Source organism: Diaporthe amygdali (genome assembly GCF_026229845.1).
Source record: "Diaporthe amygdali strain CAA958 chromosome Unknown NODE_30_length_622097_cov_64_914702, whole genome shotgun sequence".
In the NCBI taxonomy this organism is placed as follows: Eukaryota; Fungi; Ascomycota; class Sordariomycetes; order Diaporthales; family Diaporthaceae; genus Diaporthe; species Diaporthe amygdali.
In genome coordinates, this window is record NW_026517050.1 from 340,647 (window position 1) to 359,498 (window position 18,852).

At 50.1% G+C, this 18,852-nt stretch overlaps 8 protein-coding genes across 8 annotated transcripts; 5 read left to right on the forward strand and 3 right to left on the reverse strand.

Annotated features, from left to right (window-relative positions):
• Positions 1–425: 425 nt before the first annotated feature.
• Positions 426–3,405, reverse strand: J7T55_014184 (lpha-acetolactate decarboxylase; the record flags this gene model as incomplete). Its single annotated transcript, XM_053132239.1, has 4 exons — positions 426–825; positions 999–1,332; positions 1,694–3,087; positions 3,170–3,405. 4 exons carry the CDS (start codon positions 3,403–3,405, stop codon positions 426–428), a joined length of 2,364 nt encoding a protein of 787 aa, XP_052989785.1.
• Positions 3,406–4,894: 1,489 nt separating this feature from the next.
• On the forward strand, positions 4,895–5,720 carry J7T55_014185 (nodulation protein l; the record flags this gene model as incomplete). The annotated part of the gene is made up of 2 exons (XM_053132240.1): positions 4,895–5,238; positions 5,351–5,720. 2 exons carry the CDS (start codon positions 4,895–4,897, stop codon positions 5,718–5,720), a joined length of 714 nt encoding a protein of 237 aa, XP_052989786.1.
• A 456-nt stretch (positions 5,721–6,176) lies between these two features.
• On the reverse strand, positions 6,177–6,868 carry J7T55_014186 (branched-chain-amino-acid aminotransferase; the record flags this gene model as incomplete). Its single annotated transcript, XM_053132244.1, has 2 exons — positions 6,177–6,486; positions 6,600–6,868. The coding sequence occupies 2 exons, from the start codon at positions 6,866–6,868 to the stop codon at positions 6,177–6,179; spliced, it is 579 nt and encodes a 192-aa protein (XP_052989787.1).
• Positions 6,869–6,952: 84 nt separating this feature from the next.
• Positions 6,953–10,269, forward strand: J7T55_014187 (feruloyl esterase B; the record flags this gene model as incomplete). Its single annotated transcript, XM_053132245.1, has 7 exons — positions 6,953–7,159; positions 7,234–7,330; positions 7,448–7,547; positions 8,075–8,214; positions 8,389–8,416; positions 8,485–9,072; positions 9,129–10,269. 7 exons carry the CDS (start codon positions 6,953–6,955, stop codon positions 10,267–10,269), a joined length of 2,301 nt encoding a protein of 766 aa, XP_052989788.1.
• A 2,067-nt stretch (positions 10,270–12,336) lies between these two features.
• Positions 12,337–12,926, forward strand: J7T55_014188 (uncharacterized protein; the record flags this gene model as incomplete). The annotated part of the gene is made up of 2 exons (XM_053132246.1): positions 12,337–12,351; positions 12,540–12,926. 2 exons carry the CDS (start codon positions 12,337–12,339, stop codon positions 12,924–12,926), a joined length of 402 nt encoding a protein of 133 aa, XP_052989789.1.
• Positions 12,927–14,084: 1,158 nt separating this feature from the next.
• Positions 14,085–15,246, reverse strand: J7T55_014189 (class II Aldolase and Adducin domain-containing protein; the record flags this gene model as incomplete). The annotated part of the gene is made up of 4 exons (XM_053132247.1): positions 14,085–14,573; positions 14,703–14,869; positions 14,943–15,049; positions 15,128–15,246. 4 exons carry the CDS (start codon positions 15,244–15,246, stop codon positions 14,085–14,087), a joined length of 882 nt encoding a protein of 293 aa, XP_052989790.1.
• A 235-nt stretch (positions 15,247–15,481) lies between these two features.
• Positions 15,482–15,802, forward strand: J7T55_014190 (uncharacterized protein; the record flags this gene model as incomplete). Its single annotated transcript, XM_053132248.1, has 2 exons — positions 15,482–15,667; positions 15,728–15,802. 2 exons carry the CDS (start codon positions 15,482–15,484, stop codon positions 15,800–15,802), a joined length of 261 nt encoding a protein of 86 aa, XP_052989791.1.
• A 1,356-nt stretch (positions 15,803–17,158) lies between these two features.
• Positions 17,159–17,791, forward strand: J7T55_014191 (uncharacterized protein; the record flags this gene model as incomplete). Its single annotated transcript, XM_053132249.1, has 1 exon — positions 17,159–17,791. The coding sequence occupies one exon, from the start codon at positions 17,159–17,161 to the stop codon at positions 17,789–17,791; it is 633 nt and encodes a 210-aa protein (XP_052989792.1).
• Positions 17,792–18,852: the final 1,061 nt, after the last annotated feature.

Sequence of the window (18,852 nt, forward strand, 5' to 3'; positions counted from 1 at the left end):
AAGCCAAGCTACGCGGGCTACATTCAACGCTATTCCAACGCCGTCTGCTCGGCCGCAATGTCTGTTCAGTGATAGTAGTAGTGTGCCCTTCCAATAGTGCGGATAGCACGAAGAGAAGACTGGCTCCGTCAATTACCTTACATGTCCTCAGATCATCGCTGCAGCAACATCGAATGGTGCTTGTGCCCTACTCCTCACCCCCAAGCCAAGAGTCTGTTCATCGACTGGCTAGAACTCTTAGCACGGGTGGGTACGCTACACAGTCATCACAAAGTCAAGATCCGTTCACACATCCCTCGGACAGACACGAGAGCTCCTCCTGATGGCCTCTAGACAACATGCCATCTGGTGATGTTCTCCGGAGCACTGCCAGGCCAGGTGTCGTAGGTTGGCCGCGCAGTATTTATTACATTTAATCCACTTCATCAACCCTCCACTGTCTCCAAGTCCTTGTGATTGCCAAGTAGTTTCGCCTCATTAAATTCTTCGTCGCCCTTGGGCAGTTCCAGCGTCATCTTGAACATCTGCGCCGCTTTCACCTCCAAGTCGCCATCGCTCTCCAATGCCAGGACATGGCCACCGCGTTCCCGGTCTTCTGTGATGAAATGCAGATGATCACCAGCAACTCCTATCCCTTGCATGTAATGAGGCTGTCGGAAGCCGATTAGGGTACCGCGCACATTTTCGAAGGTAAACGCAACCTGGTTCTTGCCGACCTCGATCAAGGGCTGGCGCGGTTCCGTCTGGCCTGCGGCCGTGCGGACCGTGACGGACTTGAAGAGGCCGTCCAGGCGCATCGCTAGGTGATGATTCTTGGCGCCCGGCCTAAGCAATATGGTGTTAGCCGTTATCCAAAGACAAGTTGCCACCTCTCCGGGCGGAAATAGACCAGTTTCCCCTCGAGAGATTTCCATAGAATCGCTACCAGTGCTCACGTGAACTCGACTAGGTGTGTCCCAAGGAACCCCAGCAGATACAAGCCACGGGAAAAGACCTACACGAGACCGCTGACGATGTCATTCAGCTCCTCCTTGCTGGGGACCACGGCCCTTGCGGAAATCTCGGGTTTGAAACGCGTGATCTGGGCAAACGGATGAATGGCGTCGCCGTCTGGGTCCAGCTTTCTGATGGAGCCATCGGCGAGCATCTGGTAGGCTTCACCATCGACAACGATCATCTCACCGTTCATGAAGCGAAAGGTGCCGAGTCCGTGATCGCCATGTTTGAGGTACTCGGAGATAGACAGGCCTTTATCCGCCACGCCATCCATCAGGCCGAGGGCAAGAGAGTACTGATATAACTCGTTGCTGGCCATTTCGCGAGGTGTTCTGACTGAGAAAGTGTGCACGACGTGATGACGCTCCGAAAGAAGCTTAGCACTGTTTGGGTACATCCCGTTTTATACGGTGCATGAATCTCAACAGCCAATTAGAGCTTATCACATCATTTGCGTATGTTATAAGGGATCTCAATTCAAACAACTTTTTTGCCTTTCATGAGTCTATTGAAAACTGATTTTATTAAATTAAATCAAGTCTCACAGTCATCTTTGAGTCAATTAAATGGGTGTTATTGATCTATTTACGAGTAATGTTGTGTACTCTCTACATCTAACATGACAACCTCCGCTATATTTACAAATTGCCAGTGAAGCCGGCTGCAATCGCCACAGCCACAATTGCCAAAGTCTTACCAATGCAACTGCTTTGTGCAGCTGCTCCGCCCACAACGGCTGGCCCCGTGTAGATCGAACCCGTCGAGCCACTTGTCGAAGATGTCTTTGTCCCCGCCCCAGCCTCGTTACCATCTGCACCACCGCTGGGAAGCTGCGACACAACAGTCTGCACGTATGTCTCGCCGTCTGAGGTGGCTGTTCTGACGAATGTGGTCTCGCCGGATGAACTGCCCGTTTCGATGGGCGAGACGACCGTCTGTACATATGTCTGTCCATTGGAGACGATCGTTCTGGTAAGCGTTGTCTGGGCCGGGACGTTGGTTTGCTGCGCCACCCCGGTGACCCCATCTCCTGAGCCGCCGCCGCCCTGATTTGGTGTGGCAATGGAAACGATGGTTTGGACCACCTGGGCGCCATTCGATGTCGTCGTTCTCACAAGTGTTACCTCGGAGGGCTGTGGGACCGCGCCGCCGTTGGAGATGGAAATAAAGGTCAGAGTGGATGATGCCCCGTCGGGCCCCGTGATTGTCGTCAGAATGGTGGCCTCTGACGCTTGGACATTGGGAGGAGCCGATACGGAGACGATGGTCTCCGTGTAAACCTGTCCGTCTGAGGTGACCTCTCGTATGAGTGTAACCTCTCCCGGAGGCGGCGTAGCGATGGGCGCCGGCGATATCACGGTTTGTTCCTGGGCTTGTCCATCGATGGTTGTCGTACGGACGAATGTTGTCTCCGCCGCTCCCGTACCGCCGACACTTGTGGAGATGACGGTGTTTCCAGGAGAATCTTGCGGTGGCGAAGACACCACTGGCTCCTCGGGCACCGGTGAGGGTTGCTGCTGCTCGGTGGAAGGAGAATTCTCAGCTGTAGATGCCTGCTCCGTTGGGGCGGGCGGTGTTGGCAAAGTCGCCTCCGGGGTCTTGATCGGTGCCGCCGGAGTGCTCGTGCTAGGAGCAGGGGCTGTATAGAAAATCGCAGACGCAACCTCCGTCGACTCGACCAGCACAGTGGCCGAGACCATTTTGTGCCCAACGGCTGTTGCTGCACATGTCGCAAAGATACACGTCCGAACATCTTGTCCGCTCATCTGTTCCACTACCGTCTGCAGGCCGGCCAGGTACTCAAGCATCGGCGGTGTCACCGTCGCAGGGTTATTACCATCATAGTCCCATCCCTCCGCCCTGTAGAAAAACCGCGCCGGGTCGGTTGTCGCTGGCAGGGTAATTCCTCTACCAGACTGGATCGTGAATCTCTCTGTGCGTTCAGGGTTTGTGACAGTGCTGGTCCAAGACGGGTCGGAGCCAATTTCGGTGTATGTGTTTGTGAACTCCGAAATTACATTTGTGCTTGTGCTTACCGCACAGTCGGCCGAGTAGAAGCTCGAGTACTGAGCCCATATTTCCGGGTAAGTCCTACAAGTCCAGTCAACATTAGCATTACCGATCGCAACTTCTCGTTCGTCAACGGGAACAGTGTACTAGGAATCAGTCGTACATAGTGAAGCCTTCGACCACCATCGTACTGCTGACGCTGATGTTTGTGGGTAAAGTGGCGGTTGCCAAGATTGTCTCGTTGTGGGTGACAGAGCTCCCATTGGGGTATGCTGTAATGTGCGGAACGATTGTGTGGGTTATGGTGGCCGCCGTCTGCGCGTTGTGCCAGTCCCAGATCATGACACTTCCTGCGGCAAACTCGCAGACTTTGTCTCCTCCAGTGGGCAATGGCGGCATTGACGTTATTGTGGCTGATGATGAATTTGCAAATGCAGCTTGAGCCCCGCATATACCTATCAGATATATTGCAAAGGCAATAAGCCTAGCCTGCCATAATAGTACCGCCATCTTGAAAAACAAAGGCTCAGAACTCTGTTTCTCGCGTGCATGAAGGCAAAATCTCTGTTGAATGTAAGTTTCAGGTGATATTTGAATTCTTTGTATTCTCTATTCATTTCATCACTTGTAGTCCTTCATCGCCGCCTTGTTCGCCAAGGCAATAGTTTCTGCCCCCTCCAGGGTTTGATGCTGACTGCAGCAGGCTGTGGCGCACAGTCTGGACCTCTGCAGTGCTTCCACCAATGGAGTGGCCGCCCTGCGCAGCTAACATAACCCTATAATAGATGAGGAGCCTCAACCTGGGCAAAGTCTGAGTTGGATGCTCTCGGCTGGGTCTGGATGCCTCGGACTTGACGCGGTCAGCATTTGCAAGCGCGACTGCGCCCGGAAACACCTGGGCAACAGCCACTGGGCCAACTTGGGGGCTTCGCCGCTACGAATGTTGTACGGCTCGGAGCTTCTCAAGTATCACAACGCGACCCAGCTCAGCTCATATCTTGGACATATTCACATCCTAGGGACAGGCGGCATCCTATGGCTTTGCTGCAGAGAGGCAGTGAATATGAGCCGAAACCAGGCTTCAGATGCTTTCTTCGATGACTTGCTTCAATTTTACGCTGAAAATTTACTTCTGAGTGATCATTTCGAATATTTTAGGGCTCCTTAAGTCTCAGAAAAGAGCCTGATAGCTGGTGGGGCTCCGTGATGGACAAAAAGTGCGGCATCAGCACATCTAGGCAGTATTCATTCGGTTGAGATCTCCCTTCTCCTCCAGTGGATCAAAAAAGAAAATAATAGAAGGACAAACTTGCTACTTCCCTTGGACGTGCATCAACAACACCAAGTCAAAAATCACTTCTAATGATGCTCTCGCCGAGGGAGGTGATCTTGATGGGAGGACCTTTTCCAGACTACGTACTGGTGCAATATTTCGTTCGCCAGTTCGTGCGTGAACCGGGCTGTGATTTTATTAAAACGTATTAAGGAGAGTAGATGGTCTTTTCGGTAGAGCGGCACTGGCGGCTTTGCGAACAATTGAGAGGTGTAGAGTAAGTGGTTGTAGATACTGGTAGAATCCTGCTGTAATTCTCGGGCTTCTTCGCGTCCGTCTTAGCCGAATCTCCTAAAAAAGCAATACTGACATTTTACTGTTTCGGGGATAGTGCGGCTACGGAGATACGTTCTCTCACAAGCCACTGTAACATACCCACTTGCCCGTGCGGGATGCAACGCCGGTTTGCGCCTCAAGAATTTTGACTTGTTCAGTACCACGTCACATCTCATCCTACAGACTTGCATATCATCCGACGCACGTTTGATCATGATCACACATTATTGTCCGCACCAGTAGTACGACCTGGATAATTTACACAGCTGCATCCACAGTATGGCACAAGCGAAAACGGAGCGGGACCAAGATATCCTCGCTTTGGCCAAACCTCTCCACGATGTGCCATGGTGTGACGAATACCAAGACATGATATCGGGGATGCTGTACAATCCCAACACCCCCCAACTCCTCGAAGCCCGGCACCAGGCCCGTTGCAAAACATACAAGTACAATAACATCGATCCCAACCAGTTCAAACAAGAGGAAGCGGCCAGCTTGCGCTCGAAGTTACTCGCAGATCTCCTTGGGCGGGTGGGAAGTGGTTGTGTCATTGAGCCACCCTTCCGTCCAGATTATGGATGCAATGTTGTAATGGGCAGCGATTGCTTCATCAACTGGGGGTAAGTTCTCTATCTGTCTGTCACATACTTTCGGGAAGCGTGAGATGAACAGTCAAGCCGACTCAAGTATGATTTCGAGTGAAGAAAGTCACTGACACGCGACCCTCTCAAGACTCACAATACTCGATACAAGTCTGGTTATAATTGGCGACCGCGTTCAAATCGGCACCGGTGTAAGCATCATTACTGCGGGCCACGAGACAAGTGTACTCTCGCGAATAAAATTTGTGGAATGGGGCAAGGCCATCCGCATCGAGGACGACAGCTGGATCGGCGCCAACGTTGTCATTCTCCCCGGGGTGACCATAGGCCGAGGCAGCACAATCGGAGCTGGAGCAATCGTCAGCAGAGATGTGCCGCCGTACTCAGTGGCAGTTGGCATCCCTGCGCGCGTCGTCAAGACACTACCGTCCGTGGAGGAGGAGCTGGCGGATCCGGCTAATATTTATCGTAACATGGCTGACAACACCTTCAAGGCTTAAGATAGAAGCCCCAGTAGATTTTTCCCAGCCTTAGAACATAACAATAAATAAACATATTTATTCGGCATATTCTTTCCTGTGCACATGGAAATGAGAATTATGCCCCAGCAGCTTGTTGGCCTCGGAAAAGATCTCTAATCTATCGTCCTGTGCAATCTTCAACCCCGAGTAAACTTCATGAATCAAATCTCATTCCGATTTTGTTTTTGCCGGATCAAGAGACATGTATCTCTCGAGGCGAGACAGTGTACGCTATGACAGAACCATAGTGTCAATCATAAGTGCACATTCAGCAGCTTGTGAGAAGGGGAGATTCAGTCAAGATTAGTCCTTGTCCCATCAGTTTCTCGTCTGCTACAGCAGTAGATACAGCAGTAGAAATTCACATCAATCCGTATTGCTTGGGCTTCATTTTCTGACGCACTCAAATGTGATAGCATTCCCACGCCCAATAATCTACCCGTTTTGACACACACCGTTAACCGCAGTACCGTTCTTGAAGTCAATTTCAAAACTAAACTTAGGATCGTAGTAAATCGCCCAGTATCCGTCCCAGATATCCTTAGTAATAGGACCAAGCTTGCCATCCTTGACTAAGTTACCATCAAGCTCCGTAATAGGCATGATGCCGCCTGCAGTAGTGCACATAAAAATCTCATCGGCCTGGTAGGCTGATTCGATTGGTACAAATTCGACACGAATTTCATAGCCTTCGGCCTTTGCAACGTCAATGACACTCTCCCGGGCCCTTCCAGAACGCCGCGCTCTGGCGTATACAGAACACCATTCTTGACGAGAACAATATTGAAGCCTGACCCTTCCGTCAAGTTGGCACCCCCATCCGTTAAAAACGGGTATAAGGCGCCACAATCCGCTAACTCAAACAGGCCGCCTACAAGATCCCCCCACTGAAGGTTCATAACAGTAGGGTCGATACTTCCGGGAGGAATACGGCAAACTGCTCTCGCCACAATAGCTTTGCCTGCCACAAGCTGCATCTCTGGCTCCATCACCCAGACATATGGCTGGAAAAACATGTAGAGGCTGTTGTTGAGAAGCTCGTCAGGTCTAGACCCCCGAACGCCCTTCAGCCAACGAGTGACTATAATCTCGACAAAAGCATCGCGGATTCCACTCTTAGCAACCATCTCCACCAGTGTTGTCTTCACCTCCTCGCGGGGCAGAGGGAGCTTCAGGCGAAGCTTTTTGCAACTCGACTCTAGTCGGATTATATGGTCATCAAGACGGAAAAAGCGGCCGTCCCAGACACAAGGTTCGTCGTATGTCAGGTCGCTGTGCATGAGTCCTTGGTCGAGCAGGGGTATTCGAGCTTCATTGAGAGGCACGAGCTGGCCCTCTATATAGGCAGTTCCCTTGGCAAAGGGACTCGTGTTCGCCTCCAAGATGGCCTCGCGGGCGTGCTAGCCGGCAAAGATCTTGTGCATAGTCGCCATAGCGAGTGAAATAGGGTAGTAAAGACTGGAGATTCGATGCTGTATATGCTGCCACAAAGGCTGCAGACGAAGCTCTGGCTCGCGTATGGGCAAAGGAGCTGGGACAATCGCACGGGACCACTGTCAACTGTGTGAACCCAGGACCCATTGCCACAGGTATGCAAATCTTATCAACGTATCTTCTCGTGAAATATTGTAGAACCACGTTGCTAGTCATCATCGTCACGTATCCGATATATCAATAGCATCAAAGTGACGAGCAGTTCATCAAAGACATGCAGCCTCTCATCGACTCCATGCCTGCAGCGGCCCGGGTAGGCGAGGTTGATGATGTTGCGCCTCTCGTAGCCTTCCTCTGCTCAGACGATGCAAGGTGGACTACTGGCTCGGTCCTATCGGCTAATGGAGGACTATATAATTAGAGCTATTTAAATAGAAGCTCAGTCGTTTCTACGTTGAGAAGATGCTATGTTGTCAAAATTTATTGTGGACGACGGCTGTAGGTTTGTGTAGTGCTGCACATAAGCCGCTAAAATGGGTTGCCTGTCAACTCATTTAATGTATCACCCTCGATTACCCTTCACTATCCCTATTTCTGCTATCTCTATGTCGAGTTCTATATCCAACATCTGTTCATAGTGTGTATATTGTGATGGGGGCAATTGCGATAACTCAAATCAAGGCAAGCTGCAGCACTTCAACGTTTGACATCTCCGGGGTATTCTAGAAGAATATACGTGGCTCGGCAAAGACGCTCTAGATTAGCAATAAAAGCAACCTCATCATAGCTTAACTCATCAATCTGAGACATAGAAAAAACATGACAACAACAAGAGAGTAAAGCATCCAGAGAAGACGAGGGCCAAAATATTAGCTTCCACCTAACATGTCTACAATCAGGTCACCGGGCATCACGGGGTTCTCCACATCGCTTGCTACTGTCCTGTCTGTCCCCAAGCCCCGCGCCCTGTGGAACACTTGTAGGCTTCGTCCCCATCTCCCCCGCTTCTTCGAAGCTACTCCAATCCTAGTTTACATGGGTATGTGTCTTTTCCCCTATTAACTGCCCCTTTGGTCTGCATCAGCTTCAAGATCCCGGTAAAGCTTAGCACTTCCCCGCGTTGACCTGATCCCTGCCCTCAAATCTTAAGGAGGGTGACACTAATGCTCCTCACAAAAGGAAGTCAACAAGTAGACCATGTCATCGTGGCTAGACGGATGGGAGCAATCATGGCGGGGAAGGTGGGTATATCAAAGGGTGACCCCCATCAACGTGTAGCTCTCGGCCCCTGTTCGTGTTCCTCGCGTAGGGACGAAGCCTTCACGGACATATGGTCGGATGTCATAGTTCCCACCGTCATGGCCCTCTCTGCGCTGTTTTTTCTGGCGATTTTGAGTTTGGAAGCAGCTTGCACCGCAGCGCAAGGCGACTTTCAGCAACAATGCGTGTCGTTTAATCCCGCGAGTATCGGTATTGCAAATGCTACGGTCACGGAACATGTCTACGTCGAGTCCGGGACCAATCTCAGTCTGCCATACAATGACCCATCCTGCGGCACAACGAGTCAACTAGTGCCGACCGATCTCTGTCGTGTGGCCCTCCAAATAGCAACATCAGAAAGGTCTAGCATCGTGGCCGAGATTTGGCTGCCGCAGACTTGGAACGGACGTCTTGTCACGACCGGAAATGGAGGCTTGGGTGGTTGTGAGCATACCCCGTTCACCAATGGAGATGATATTGCTGACTCTGCGACGTTTCTAGGCATTGACTACAGCGGTATTGCATACACGGCCAAAAATGGGTTCGCGAGCGTGGGTACGAACAATGGGCACAATGGCACATCTGGAATTCAATTCCTGAACAACACTGACGTCGTGGTCGATTTCGCGTGGAGAGCGTGAGTAATCACTCGGCCATGAAGTTGACTGAGACGCGACTGACGCGTCAATAAAGTGTTCATACAGGAGTCGAAGCTGGTAAAATGATCCTACAGCCATTCTACGGGAAGGACGCAAGCAAGTCGTATTTCCTAGGCTGCTCTCTAGGCGGACGACAAGCCATCAAGGCAGCTGATATGTTTCCCGAGGACTTCGACGGAATAGTGGCAGGATCGCCAGCTGTGGATTTCGACAATCTTTATTCGTGGAGAGCACGCTTCTACCCTATCGTTGGGCCCGCGGGATCGCCAAACTTCATCACCCCAAAGGTTTGGAAAACTACGATACATGAGGAAGTACTTCGCCAGTGCGACATGCTCGACGGAGTTTCGGACGGAATTATCGAGGATCCAATGCTGTGCCAATTCGACCCTGCGCCTTTGCTGTGTGGGGAGGCCTCGAACAGCTCCGCCTGTCTATCTCCCTCGCAGGTAGAAATTGTTCGCAGGGTATTTGAGCCGTATTTGTGGGAGAACGGTACACTATTGTACCCTCGAATGAACCCCGGTGGTGAAATAATGTCTGCAGATGGTCTATACAATGGACAACCATGGGCATTATCACAAAGCTGGTTTCGCTATGCGGTGTATAATAATCCGAATTGGGATCCTGCCACCTACACACTCACTGACGCCGACTTTGCTGAAAATAAAAATCCCGGAAACATTCGCACGTGGCCGAGCAGCCTGTCCGCATTTCAACAACGGGGCGGCAAGGTTGTGATGTTCCATGGAGGACAGGATAACCAAATCACCAGTTTCAATAGCCCTCGGTTCTACGAGCACCTAGCTGCGGGTATGAGCTATACATCGGAAGAAATGGACGAGTTTATCCGTTTCTTCAGGGTTTCCGGCATGTTCCATTGCAACAGTGGTCCCGGCGCTTGGGTCATAGGCCAGCAGGGCGGATCGGCAGCGCAAGGAGCGTTCGACAGGGAGACCAATGTCTTGGCTGCCGTGGTAGACTGGGTTGAGCAGGATATTGCGCCAGACACTATGACTGGCACCAAGTTCGTGAATGATTCGGCTACACTGGGAGTAGACTTTCAGCGCAGGCACTGCAGATGGCCGCTGAGGAACACTTACGTTGGGGGGGACTCGAAAGACCCTGAAAGTTGGGAGTGCCAGAGGGTGAATGGAACACAGAAGGGAGCTTGACCTTCGTCCGATTGGAACCAGGCACACTCGTCTGTATCAACGCTGTCTAATTAGAGACGACATTGCCCTCTCTAAAGCCGCTAGACTAATAGCAATTTGTACATGCCTTAAGGGTGGTATCGTGGAGCATGTTGGTCGATTTCACAGGCAAGGAACCCCTAAGATCTCTCAGAACGCTCGTCAATTGTCAACATAAAGACGAATGTCAGCACGTGGCCTTGTATGCGTGTGCAAGCTTACCAATCTGCAGAGAGCTGGCATGTGTCAGATCGAGAAGACTGCATCCAGACTAGACACCCTTCGCTGACTGGTCGGGGTGCAGAGCCATCGTGTCACGGTTGCAGCTGTTATGCCAAGTTACGTCACCCATGTGATGTGTTGTGTCGCGGTCTCTTTCACTTTACTTAGGCAGTGTGCATTACAATAAAGGCTGTTTGGCCGTGAAAATGAGCAACATATTTCAAACGATCACATCTACAAACTCCATGCCAGCCTCACAGTCAACACGATCAATAAAAAGGAGAATACCACTACCCACCTAACCATAAAGATCGGCGCACTGGTTCACAGAATGTCTGTTACAGGCATTGCTGTATGTTGCGGTCCAATTATCGTTTGTATACTTGAGCGCTAATAAAACATACAGGCTGCAGAGCATCCAGAAGAAGCGGAAGTTTTGGATCATCAATTCGCAACGTCTCCGCCAAAGGTTGACCGCGAGGGTATCTGGCCACTAGGAAACATTGAAGCTAAAAAGAATCAAGACAATACTAGGAAGCATGGTCAGGCTGGCAGCTCAGCAAATGGAGACAGAGGCAAAGAAAAAGATTTCGCTGGCGTTGAAGACCAGTCCAATTCAGGGAAGGCCATGCGTGATTCCTGATAATGCTGCAAGGAGCCGTTATGCTGGGATTTAAATGCGTTCCTCAGAGCTATGTTTACACCTCGGACTCAATCTACATCACTCTGACAGCCTTTAGCCTTCGTAGCTCAAGAACAATCCTGCAACTTGGTCCATGCTCCTCGTCGAATCCTGTCTTGCGATTGAAAATCTTCCGCCGCGAATCCACGTCTCCTCGACTACGCATTTGAGCGTCCTGCCATCAAAAGCAGCAAACTCATTGCGAAAGTACATGTATCTCTACTGACATCGAAAATGACAATACTGACCACATAATAATATACATTACTTCTACAGATCAAATCTGACCACAAGGGCCGATCTAGCTTCTCGCATGAGCACACCTGGAGTCCACCACCAGATAAGCACCACTGGATAAACTTTCAAATGAAAAGGGTCGCAGTTTAAAGATTGTGCCAATCACGCTTTAGTAGTTTCATGAAACTCGTTGTCCAAGCTCAGTAGTTCTTGTTGCGTCTGTGAACACCTAGTAGCTAGCTCGCCTGCGTGTGGACGATGTTCAAAATATTTCACAAAAGCCGAAGCGTCCCAAATCGGCGGGAAATCGCGCAATTATTTGCTACTGCCGTAGATTCTACTACAGCACTAAAACTCATGCGCCCCATGTGGTTGTGAAGCAGCTCTATCCGTAGCGTGGGCGTTTCTGTCCAGGGGCTTAAATGACCGCCATTCGGCCTCTTTGAAACCCCTCCAATTGACCCAGCAGCCCATACGCCCAGGCTCACTGGCAAGATGAAAGAAGTGATCAATTTCACTCAACTTCTAATCCGGTGATGCGCAGACTGAGTAAGCCTGACAGCGGCTGTGCTTCCCACAGCTGACCGACCGTTGGCCGTGGCGTTGGGGCTGAGCCAGGCACTAGGCGCCAGAGTCCGACCATGTCGACCCCATCATTCTAGTCTACTTGTGAAGTAGAGGACACCGGAAGGATTCCGCCTCGCCCTGTTTTTATCAGCTAGAATGACCTAACGTTCACAAGTAATATGAAAGGCTGAATTTGTAGTAATTGATAAGAGAGAGACATGTGGCACCCGACAGGCCGCATCAGTTTTCATTTAAAGGCGTTCCACGCTAAATAGCTGTCGCCCTCAAAACTACGAGCTATTTCTTTCACACGCATCTTACACATCATATTGGTCGCAGATATGTGCTTCGGTAAAGTGAGTATCTCCTTGCAGACTATGACTTTCTTCGGAAAACTTTTTGAGCTTACATCGCGGGTAGTCGGGACATGTTGAGTCGGAGAAGTTCGCTGCTCGGCCTGCAAGGCCACAAGCGAAATATAATTATGGAGCCAGATCCAACTACGGCGGAAACTACAACAGGAATCGACTGAACAATACCACAGAAGCTGCTGCGAATGGCATACAAGCCGGTGCAGAGCTTTTCAGCCATGGAGGACATCACCATGGCCACAACGGAGGCTACCACCACCATCACCATGATGGTCATCACGACGGTGGCGGACACTCGTCGGGTTGGCATGGCGGCGGACACTCGGGAGGTTACGATGGCGGCGGTCATTCAGGTGGCGGACACGATGGCGGCGGCGGCGGAGGAGGAGGAGGAGGAGGAGGCGATGGTGGAGGGGGTGGAGGATGTTGACTGGTCTCGTTTCAAACCAGAGAAATGCACTCTATCAAGCACCTATAATGCGTACCGAATGACCTGCTCAAAGATGCCTCATGCTACTCGATGCTGCTTATCATGGCCAAGGGGTGGCAAAACCAGTTAGATTTCAGGTACTGATGAGCATTTGAACCCTACAAGCCAAATTTTTTTTTTTCCTGATCTTACGATCTGAGCCATGTAAGAACGGATATTGTCTGCAGTTCATACAAAGTACGCAATTCGAGGCCTAGTGAGCTCCAGCGAGGTGTCAGCATATGGTTCGGACTGCATGCGCCCCGCGGCACAGGTCTTCTAAGCCACGGGGCTGAGGGTCATGTCAGCCTGTCCGCAAAAAAGGGCGCGTAGGGTGGAATACATCCGCTCACTGCTTTTACATACGTCATCAGCTGCTGCAGTGGGATTGTCATTGCTTACGTATATGTTTCAACCTACGTATCTCTTGTGCTCATGTTGGCCTGAGTTTTTCATTTGGTGGTTCTTGGTGCCTCTACACATATTCCGAGTGCACGCGCAAATCTTTCACGGCAATCTTTAAAACTTCTAAGCATCGGATTAGTCTATCATGTGTTTCAAAGTAAGTTAATTTTACTTTTACCCGCATCATCATCGTCCCTTCATCTCGGTCTGACGATCAACTCAGTCCAAGAACGACGAGAAGGAGACAGAGGCACCCCGGCCGGCGAGATTAGGCCGGAGTTCTAAAAATCAAGGCTTTGAAAGGAAGGAGAAAGAGAAGGCAAGTCGTCGGCGCGATAGAGCAAACCCAAGTGCGATTATTCTTGGCTGTATCACCAGCGGGTGATTTGCTCGCGCCATCGCTGTAACTAGATATATATCCTGCTCTAGAAGACGATGCCAACATGAGAGTCAAGCAATTATTTGTCTGCAGTGACTTGGATTCGACACGTCTCCTTGTAGAGGATCGGCAATTCGATCAGACAGCTCATGAAATATGGTTTGAGCACTTGAAGTTTATCCGTAATAGTCGCACGTTTGAATGCACTGATTTATCAGACGGAGTGTCTGAATATTCATTCGTGTTGGTCACTGGTGCAATATTTGTTAAGAGTGCGTGTAAGAGGCCAGCTTATTGACTTGTAAACCTTGAAAGAGAGAAACAAATAAAGCAATGACAACAGCACGCGAATCTTCGTAACTTTCATACGAACATATTTGGGAAGAAACATTCATCCGCTACAACGATCTGCCTGATAAGTATGATATATCGAACCATTCCATTCCCAGCTTCAAGATAATTTCCTCATTCCAAATAGTCGCCTCCAGTTTCCTTGTGAATTACATCAAAGAGCGGCTTAGCACTGAAGTATCCCGCGTATGTCGTCCCCACCGTCTTGTAAGTAAAGACAGCATCCTCATCGGATATGACGATGGGCTTCTCACCCCGAGGTCCCGCAGCAGCCTCCGCCAGCAGCTGAGCATGGCAGCACTTGTCCATACTCACAAACCAGAAGACGGCTTCATCGATTGTGTTCCCTGTCGTCAACAGCCCATGGTTCTGCAGCAACGCAGCCTTCTTGTTTCCAACACAGCGCGCGATATTACGGCCCTCCTCGGCAGCTAGCACTATGCCGTTGAAGGACTCATACACGGCGTGGTCATTGTGAAAGGCGCATGCATCTTGTGTAATGGTATCCAGCTTCCGGCCTAGGGAACAGAACGCTCGTCCGTATATGGTGTGAGAATGACATGCCGCATTCACATCCGGCCGAGCTTGATGAATAGCAGAATGCTACAACGCAAGATATTAGTAAACTTTGAGCGGAGGAACCCGTGGGTATCTGTTTGGTTTCTTTTGACGAAGACCCGCAAGTTTCGAGCAGGAGATTGGGTTGGTATTCACACCGCACGGGACACATACAATGGCAAACGCCGCCGCATTTAGGAGGCGATTCTCACCACCCTCAATGACCTTTCCCTCCTCACTAACGCGAATAAGATCGGAGGCCTTGATTAGACTAAATGCTGTGCCGAATGGATTGACCCAGAATGTGTCGGGCTCAACAGGATCTCTGTACGTGATATGGCCTTGTAATCAGTCAGTCTCCTACCTGCGTTGGGCAAAGCACCGCTTGCACGCCTTCTCCCGGGTAAAACTTACCAGCAACCCCTTCGTCGTAACCGTACTTCCCAAAAATGCGGAATGCTGCTGCGAGACGGCCTTTCCAGTACGCGCGTTCCTGGTATTTGTCATCGAAGGTAGGAGGCCTTGGTAAAACTCCATCAGCTTCACACACATGAATAGAGAGGGGAAATGCTTTCAACAGGGAAGGAGAGGGGACTTACTGTGGGTAAGCAGGCATCTTCACTTTGGCCTCGACCTCAGGAATGCCAGGCTCGAGGGGAGCCAATGTCGACGGCTTGTCACTAGCACCGTTGTGTCCGTTCTCTGCGTGGGGAGCCATTTTGATGATTGATGTCTCTTGTAGTAAAGCAAAAATTGTATGTTACACCATCCGAGGAGATGAACAAGTGAAAAGTGAGGAAGTAGTCTTGGGTGTCATCGTCGTCTGAAGTCAAGAAGCCCCACTAAATCGGGAAGATCGCCGCCTCACGCATTGCGGGGAAAGGTGCTGACCAGCCCGGTAGGCGGGAATCTGCGTGTCTACCAAGCTACTTGCCGTGGCAGCCGGTCTCGGGATGTCATTGCGCAACCGCGCAACCGTGGCGCGCCAGCTCGGACTCCCAACTTGCCTCGGCTCCGCAATCCCGAGGTCGACTAGCACCGTCAACTCATCCACGGAAAGCTGGAAGCCGTGTGTTGCAGTTCAGTGTCCATACCGACAAATTGAGCTTAGCCTAACTCTTTGCCAAAATGGACCTACTGTAAGTCACTGGTCGAAAAGCAATTATTGCCACAATTGAAGAGTCTAACATTTTGGACAGCAGCGTCCTGTCCAGATATTCTTCACCACCGATGCTGACTTCAACCCGCCAGTCTCGCCGACGTGTCTCCCCTAAAACAACCCATGTCGTAATCTAACTCCTCGATTACATCCATTTACAAAGACCTCTCACCATCCTCTCTGCTCCATTCTCTTATCTAAAGGTGCTCATTTGCTGACTTACGTAGTCGCTCCTCCGCATCGGCAGGCGTTAACATAGTCTCGCTCCTTGATCTGTAGAAGACTTGACGTAGATCAAAAAATGGTTTGGGGTAACTAAGACTTCTGGTTTCTCAGTTTAATAGAACCGTATCTAGTGTCGAAAAAGAGGGCGGCCCTGCTGCCAACATCTGCGTTGATCCCATCATGATGGCGCGCTTCTTTCGTGTTGGCCAAAAGCGTCCGCTCTATTAATGCTCCTAGACTTGTCGAGGGAGACTTTGATAGCGACGAAGTATCCGCCTATTCTCTAAGTCGTATCTATGTCTACCTAAACTTCGCGGAGGCCTGCTGGACTGGTCGGCATGATAACCCAGAATTAACTGCGCAGAGGGAATAGATTGCATACCGTGCCCGTGAGTACTAAAGAATGTAGAGGACCGAGGACTGTCCAGAATGATGGGGTCGACTCCACATCGGGAACGTATTCCTCATTGCCTCCTGTCCCGCACATTAAGGCGATGACGAGTGCAGGGGTTCTTTAAATTTACGAGAAGATACAAAAGGAGCTCAACGAGGCAGGGCTTGAGCTGACCGGGAAACACACACTAGTCTACAATGAGGACCCTTTCAATACTTAGGTACAGATGGACGGTGAGTACGCTTGAAAGTCTGAGAAGAGAGACGATGACCAGTACTTGATTTCATGCGCATGAAGTTTACTATAACGTCGACCATTCAGAACTGCGGTTGTCTTATTCTAGAGACCATTCAAGAGACCGAAGGTGAGAGCACGCATTTTCAGTCGGGAGATTGACCATACTCTGGATCTCAGATCTCCCAAGGCGATTACTTAAGTTCGAGTCGGTCGTTGGACATGTTATTGTGGAAGTGCGCGTTGACACGATCGACAAGCAGATAGGAGAATACGTATTGTCGTACCAAAGTATCATTAAGTCCAGAGTTGTGTTTGTACTCGCACCAGATATGACTGTTTGCTTGAACTATTGGATCTCAATGCTTAAAGGTGAGTCTGTTTTCGGTAGGAACAATGGATTATGCCGTTATGAATCGATGGCTACGTACGCTGTTGTTCTTCGGGCCACTTGTCAATGAGATTGTTAGAAAGCAGACACGGCTAATACAATAGGATCGGCAGAAGGAATTTTCAAGTCCAGCATTCGAGTATTTGATTGTAGAAGGCCACCCCTCTCAACCCTTGGAACTGGTCCAAATTGTAGTATCACGACAAGACAGCTGCCATACCCCAACCATGACCATCCAGCCAATGCCAAGTTCCCAGTCACAGGAAGAGCGAGATTATGTGAATATGGATCAAAGGGATGGTGAGATGAGCCTGGAGTTTGCCCTTAAATACCCGATCCCTCTGTTTGATGGCGAATCCCGCAAACCTGTTACAGCCAACATGATGATTGACCTGGTAGCGTGGACTACGTCGTCGGTTCTCCCCGTCACTCGAACATTCGAGGCTCGAGAGCTCATTAACGACGATGTTGCAGTAAGGCTTCCCGTGTTACGGTCGCAATCATTCTTCGCAGAAGTCCGTAAGCTTTTGATCTTTTCTGGAAATACCAATCTTTACAAATGTATCTGGGACGACGAGGAGCTGAACAAACGCGAAATCGGTACTCGAAAAGGGAAGATAATAGCATCGACAGACTGCGATACCCTGTGGAAAAGAAAGCAAATCCTTGAAGAAGGGAAAGTAATCGAACTATTTGAGAGAGCTACCGACATGGGACTTGAGAGGATGACCTTTCGAGTTGCATGGTACAGCTCCTCGGTCCCGCAGGATATCTCGTTAGTGAAACAGCAACTTAGCCATGGAAATTGCAATACCGGATCTGGGCACTGGATGGAGAGGAGTACGAGGAGTCATGTCTAGATCAACACGAGCTAATTTTGGATGCCTGCGTTGTGGAAAAGTAGGGATCGCCAAACACCGGGAACTAGAATAATGAACACTTCGAGGCATAGACCATCCAACGTAGTTTGAGTCAATGTCATCACAGTGACAATCTTTGGGCGTTGCAACACATCTTTCCTCATAGGCTGATCACTGTCAAGCTCAACAACCTTGTATCGTGTGGAGACATATAGGTACGCAAAATAGTACATGTCTAGGTAAACAGAGTCCAGTGTAGTCGAGGAAGTTGCATGACTAAAACTCAAACGATTATACGGTGCTACGTAAAAATACACCCTTAAACAGACGTCACACACCATGATGGAAGGAATGATGTAACTTATTTCAGTGACGTTTTCTAGACTTTTGAGTAACACTTGAAGAATAGGTGATCTTTGACCAATTTGATGCGTCTTTTCACAATTTGCAGGTGATCATGAATATAGCAACTGTTAAAATAGCAGTGGACTCGCCAGCCATCTACACTGACCGCTCGGACGGGCAGTCAGTCCAGAGCCAAGATGTGAGGTCACGTAGTACTCTACCTTGTTTGGCATGGATTCGACCTGGGGGATCGTTAGGGTTATCAAGAGCACTCTGCCCAGCGCACCCTCGCCTGCCTCTGAGAGACCTGACTATTGTCATCCAATTCAATCCCTTACGGCCCGGAAACATTTATGAGATTTACCACATCTCCTTCCTGATGCGTGAATTTGCCCTGAAGGTATGGCCTGCCCGCTCCAGGCTCACCCCCATAACCCGGTCTAGCAGCGCGTTGCCCTCTGCATGACTGCGGTGTAATTGTTTGGCGGGAAGTGGCGGACTGGTGTTGCAGCTCTAGTTTGCCGTTCGAATAATGATAATTTGGGGGAGATACTCCGAATGGCGCCAACTTAGTGCTCGAGCTAGAGGTTTCCCTCGAGACCAGTCCAGATTTGAGGAGGCAATAGAAGCTAAAAACGCCTCGGCCACTGTTCCAGAAGCTCTCCTCTCCGGAAGTGAGTCTGACAGATCAATCAGAATGCCAGCCAGCGTTAGGT